This window comes from Pyrus communis, chromosome 17 (assembly GCF_041283825.1).
Source record: "Pyrus communis isolate YQ-2024b chromosome 17, ASM4128382v1, whole genome shotgun sequence".
Lineage (NCBI taxonomy): Eukaryota > Viridiplantae > Streptophyta > Magnoliopsida > Rosales > Rosaceae > Pyrus > Pyrus communis.
The window spans coordinates 26,922,473-26,928,754 of NC_142581.1; the positions used below are offsets into that span (position 1 = coordinate 26,922,473).

Consider the following 6,282-nt stretch of genomic DNA (forward strand, 5'->3'; position numbering starts at 1 on the left):
TAGTATAATGATTGATATATATAGCATAAGTAATGGTTTGTTAGTACCCTGATGTTTTTGTCTTAGCGGATAAGTCGCTGGACTAAGAAAGGGTTGACTCCGGGTTCGATTCCCGGCGGTTTTTTCATGCTTTTTAAAAAATTTCATTTAATGAGCTTTTTGTAACGGTCACCTGGGGGGTTATGTGAAATAGCCTTTTTGCACATGCTCATGAGCGTGCAAAAGGCTTCTTTTTTTTTTTTTTTTGTACTTTAAGACACACTACGAGGGGCTTGTAGATTTATTTTTTCATTTTACATTCGTTCACGCATAAAGACATTCTTATAATTAAATAAAACTAAACATGATGTTCTTGATCAATCTCACATATCACAAATGCCACAAAAAAAATAAAACTTTATGTCCAATTGATAGCAAAAGAAGTCACATCATCAAACTAAGTAAATAAACAGCAAGAAAAGACAACCTCTATATACAAAGAGGAAACTAACCTGCTGTCTAAAAAAAATCACAGTAAATTACAAACTTAATGTCCGAATTAGTCACCTAATACATACAAACATATCTAATAAGAAAATTAATAATATTTTAAAATTATTTCTTGCATTCCTCAAAACTAAAGAAGAATCGTATTAGCAGTAAATTAAAAATAATATGGTAAAAATGTTAGCTAAAAAAGAGAAACCAATATCCACATGCATGCAAACCAAGACATGTTTCTCGTCTCCCTTAAGCTGCCTATGCAAAGTATTACTCCGTCATATCTTTTCTTCCCTGAAACCATCTCTATTCCAAGCATTAGTAAACCAAACTTATGATAATTCCAATTTTTGAGTGGTAGCAATTTGAAACAAAGGGCAACCAAAGTATGTTATAGCAATGCGGATCACTACAGTTGAAGTAAGGTGGGACAAAGACTATTAATCCCTGCAAGCATTAGTTTTTTTTTTTTTTTTTTTTTTTTTTTTGGAAACCCCTGCAATCATCAGTTACATTCAAAATAAAGTTATGACTTTTAACTAATATATATACATGGATGGAATTAATCCCTGTTTTTAATCTTGTGTTATAACCATTGATGGTTTAATCCCACATGGATTTAGTAGGATAAGATTGCCCTTGTTGTGAATCACTTGTCTTAGAGGAATTAAGTAGTTTGACATTCTAAACGAAAGACTATATTGCCTTAGATCCAAAACGTGTCAATAAATATCTCCCATGCAATCAATGTTGTGAATCAATTGACCACTGCATGACTTCCTCACAGGTCACATGAATGTATTCATGCATTTTGAAGTACCTCAAAGGTTCTTTAGGTTGTGGTGTTTTCTATTAATCTACAGGGCATCACCATATCAAGGTACATACTGATGCCTCTCTAAAGTTTCCTATCAAACAGAAGATCAATGACTGACCATTGTACCTTCATACGCGGTAATCTTGTGACTTGGGAGGAGGAAGAAGCAATCATTTGTGGCTCACTTTTTTATAAGAAACAAAATTTTATTCAAGGAAAGTGAGAAAGTAGAAAACAGAGTACAAGGTGTTCTTTGGACTAGACGTTTCAAACAGTCTCTAAGAAACAGAAAACATCCACCAAATGTTGAGGGTAAGTGTGCTATAGATAGGAAATTTACAGACCATTTGCCAATTTTTGGACTGATCACTAGTATTTTTGTTGGGTGCAGACTTTTATTCAGTTGTATAAAAAAACCCATTCTCACTATTCATTTGATTATTCATAAGCAAACAAATCATCTTTCAAGAACAAGCAAAACAAAATTAGCAAGTTGATACAAACTCAAGGCAAAAGTTATTCAAAAATGTGATGAAATCTTCCTTAATATGAGCTGGAAAAAATGTAGAAGGGCTCACATTTTCTTTGAGATAATCGTTGAAAGAGCTAAGTTCATTTAGCAATGCTTGTTCAGTTCCATCCTTGGGGTCTTTGCTCTTTAGGAAACCGATAAATGTAGAAAAGATCTTTGATCCACTGCAAAGATGACTCAGAATTCCTTATTCTAGTGCTTCAAATATGATTCTAAAAAAACTTAAATATTATGACAAGACAGCAAAGTCAAAACTAGAATTCTAAAATAAATAAGTAAAGGTTTTGACTAACGAACAAATTGAAGGTGAACTTAACATAAGATATTTCTCAAAACAGCCCCATGATATCAGGAAAATAAATTTTGTCTATAATCATGATGGAAGCACTACTCAGAATAAGTAAAATGAAAATCTAGACAAGAATACCATTGGCGCTCCCATATTTCGCCATTCGTCAAGCCCATAACATATGTGATATGTCCTAGTGAAAAGTAAAAGAAACAGTAATGTACACTAAAGGACATATAACATACGCTGAAGCCTTCTCAGGGGGGGTTGCCAAAGGTGGTTCTGGGTACTTTTCTTCCAGTGCTTGTGTAATAATATCTGAATCCGCAACCCACTTCTCATCAAGTTTGACCACAGGAACTTTACCTTCCGAGTTAATTTTTAAGAACCTAAAACAGAAACAAATTGATAAAACGCAATCATTGAACTAAAAAGATAAAACGACATAGCAGCAGCTACTTTCAATTTACGTTTATGCGCTACAGCATACACAAGTAACTATTTTTCAACCACAGAGAAAGAAACAACACGAAAGAAATCAAATTTAATCCAAGATAAATTCAGATAATCACCATTCTGGCTTGTTGCCCAAGTCTACCAACTTCAGGTCATAAGGGAGATGGTTTTCCTCTAGAGTCAGCAACACATTTTGACAAAAGGGACCTAGGAAAGACAAGTTATCAAACAAACAGTTAACCATGCGCTCCCCCCGATTCAAATGCTACCGCTACGTACAATAACACATTAAACGATTTCCCACTCAATAATCATAAACCATTACATAACAATAAAATTATACAAGAGTTTAAATCGGCATACATATCGGACATTTCCAACAATGCCTGTCAAAAGTTTAGTTTCTTCTTTTGGTAAATTTCGGTTCCAGAATCTGCACTAACAATGAGAGCTCATTGCATCGTTCAGTCTATGTATGTAATAATGTAAAGCTCCAATGTAAAGGCATCATCTTTTCACATTAAGTCCAATTTAAAAATAAATCAATGAATATACAGAGACTGTTTTTTCTTTTTCATTTTCTTTTGAGGAAATAAAGGAATTAATTTAAAGAGAAGCCTCGGGAACACCCAAAGCCTCTAAACCCTCGACTTTATAGATTATAGTGTTCTCGAGTAGTTCTAGTGTTTGAGTAGTTCATTGGTAGTGTTCAAGAGAAACCGACTCGAGGACACAGGTTTAACAATGAATTTAGTAATCTTTAGAAGACATACTCCATATGAACTTAGTGCGAGGCTATTAACGTGAGTACCTAATTATGATATCTAATCGATAGATTAACAAGCGAAAGGCATGATAATCACTCGTTTAACGATACTATAATCACTCGTTCAAAATTGACCAAAGTACAGTGTGAGTTCAACTTATTGCTCCAATGAAAGCTACATTACAAAACCTTTTATCCCAGGAACATTAACCATCAGCCTCCAGAGTCTTTTTGCCTTTCCGTGATCTACTCCGTTTCTTACGACTCCTCAAAGTAGCATCTCCATCCTTCCTTTCCTGCATGAAACAATTCAGAATCTCAAAAGATGCACAAAGCAAGAAAAAGAGCTCATGTCTTATCTCTCCTCTGAAATGAAATTGAATTTTCAGGTGTTTCAACATTGGAGTCTAGAGCCTTGCTAACCAATGTGAGAGATCAATCAGTTTCATCATGGGCCGCATGTACCAATAGTTAATGGCATGCATTTGTTTCGTTAAAACTCCCTTTTTTTATAGGATAGTGAGACATCGAATTATTGCCGTCGACTATTGTGACTAGTCAGTAGTACAGTGGAGGGAGAGTGGTATAAACAATCTTTGCAAGCTCACCTGTAGAGAATGACGATCAGTGTTTTTCATCTTTTTCTTCTTACACGAAAGGGGGTTTGGACCCTGCAAGGTGGAGGAAAATAAGTCAATACATAAACATTGAAACAGTCATATTAAGGGACTATTTCTAACCGTCTTAGCATGCCAACACAACATAAAAAGTTGTATTAGCACAATCTATTTACATGTAATTTCACCCAAAATTTGAAAAAAGAACATGCGACAGAACAGAACAATGAACATCATCTCAATGATACAATCTTTACACTCAGAAACATAAAGCTCAAACATGATTTTGATTTCAAGAATAGATTTGAATGCAGAACAAGATATGAATATAAACATGGAATAAGGGAACTACAGGATGTGCGATTAACCAGTTCCCCTTACTTTATCTTAGACTCTTAGTTCTTTGACACTACTCACCCTCCTAGAATTCACTCTAGTCTAGTCCTCCATCCTCCATGCATGGAAAATGAGGACGAGAAGTTGGTGAACCCCTTCCAAACTAATCAGCAATATATACATTGTTATCTTTGTTTAAGTATCCGGTGCACGAACAAAAATTTATTAAATTTTTATGATATTCAGGGAAGCATCTTCCTAGTGAAAACAACATCATCATGTGATAAAATACATATGTAATATGACATCTTGATAATTCTGTCCTAATAACACTGCCCAATAATCCTCTCAGTCTTAAAGCAAAATACAATTATACTTCAAAATTAAAACTTTTTACAGTTTCATAAATCAAATTTCATCAAACTGAGTTCAAGTACTCTAAACCCTAAATATATATATATATATATATTTGCGTGTATGTGTATCTAAAAGATGAAATTTTTACAGTTCCACTAATCAAACAGACACCTAGAAGAGCTAATTCAAGCTTTGCCGCAAATTGAAGAAGAAAAACGAAAAGCTGAAGAGATTAGAAAGAAGAGGAGAAAACCCGAAGCAAAACACCGGCTGGGGCAGAGGAAGTCTCTTCCGAAGTGGGCAGCTTCCGGCGTAATCTTGTCGAAAGGTGGTGCGTTGCCGCCGAAATGGTGATAGGAATCTTGTGCTCCGCTGAAATCAGAGCGAAGAGGAGAGAAATTGGGCAAAATTGGCTTTCCGTTAGGTAGCGTTAGGAAATCAAAATTTTTAAAGGGTGTATTCAATTTAGGGTTTAGGGTTTAGGGTTTAGGGTTTAGGGGTTAGGGTTTAGGGTTTAGGGTTTAGGGTTTAGGGTTTAGGGTTTAGGGTTTAGGGTTTAGGGTTTAGGGTTTAGGGTTTAGGGTTTAGGGTTTAGGGTTTAGGGTTTAGGGTTTAGGGTTTAGGGTTTAGGGTTTAGGGTTTAGGGTTTAGGGTTTAGGGTTTAGGGTTTAGGGTTTAGGGTTTAGGGTTTAGGGTTTAGTAGTATAATTATTGATATATATAGCATATGTAATGGTTTGTTTGTGCTATTATTGTTTTTGTCTTAGCGGATAAGTCGCTGGACTAAGACAGGGTAGACTCCGGGTTCGATTCCCGGCGGTTTTTTCATGCTTTTTAAAAAAATTTCATTTAATGAGCTTTTTGTAATAGTCACCTGGGGGGGTTATGTATTGCCTTTTTGCACATGCTCATGAGCATGCAAAAGACTTTTTTTTTTTTTTTTTTTTTTACTTTAAGATTGCTACGCGGGGCTTGTAGATTTATTTTTTCATTTTACATTCGTTCACGCATAAAGACATTCTTATAATTAAATAAAACTAAACATGATGTTCTTGATCAATCTCACATATCACAAATGCCACAAAAAAATGAAACTTTATGTCCAATTGATAGCAAAAGAAGTCACATCATCAAACTAAGTAAATAAATAGCACAAAAAGACAACCTCTATATACAAAACCGCTGGCTAAAAAAAATCACATTAAATTACAAACTTAATGTCCGAATTAGTCACCCAATACATACAAGCATATCTAATAAGAAAATTAATAATATTTTTAAATTATTTCTTGCATTCCTCAAAACTAACAAAAATCGTATTAGCAGTAAATTAAAAATAACATGGTAGAAATGTTAGCTAAAAAAGAGAAACCAATATCCACATGCATGTTAACCAAGGCATGTTTCTCCTCTCCCTTAAGCTGCCTATGCAAAGTATTACTCCGTCATATCTTTTCTTCCCTGAAACCATCTCTATTCCAAGCATTAGTAAACCAAACTTGTGATAATTCCAATTTTTGAGTGGTAGCAATTTGAAACAAAGGGCAACCAAAGTATGTTATAGCAATGCGGATCACTACAGTTGAAGTAAGGTGGGACAAAGACTATTAATCCCTGCAAGCATCAGTTTTT

General features: G+C 34.7%; 1 protein-coding gene across 1 annotated transcript; it reads right to left on the bottom strand.

Moving 5' to 3' along the window:
* Positions 1-1,118: 1,118 nt before the first annotated feature.
* Positions 1,119-5,103, bottom strand: LOC148689743 (glutathione S-transferase DHAR3, chloroplastic-like). The gene is made up of 6 exons (XM_088689022.1): positions 4,904-5,103; positions 3,949-4,011; positions 3,530-3,636; positions 2,691-2,781; positions 2,364-2,507; positions 1,119-1,993 (listed from the first exon to the last, which is right to left on the bottom strand). The coding sequence occupies exons 3-6, from the start codon at positions 3,552-3,554 to the stop codon at positions 1,783-1,785; spliced, it is 471 nt and encodes a 156-aa protein (XP_088545148.1). The 5' UTR covers positions 3,555-3,636; positions 3,949-4,011; positions 4,904-5,103; the 3' UTR covers positions 1,119-1,782.
* Positions 5,104-6,282: the final 1,179 nt, after the last annotated feature.

Coding starts and splice junctions, on each gene's coding strand:
- LOC148689743 (XM_088689022.1), bottom strand. CDS start 3,554: ATGGTTAATGTTCCTGGGATAAAAG. Junction 2,782..3,529: donor TAATGTTCCTGGGATAAAAG/GTTTTGTAATGT, acceptor TGTCTTTCCTAG/GTCCCTTTTGTCAAAATGTG. Junction 2,508..2,690: donor TTGGGCAACAAGCCAGAATG/GTGATTATCTGA, acceptor TTTCTGTTTTAG/GTTCTTAAAAATTAACTCGG.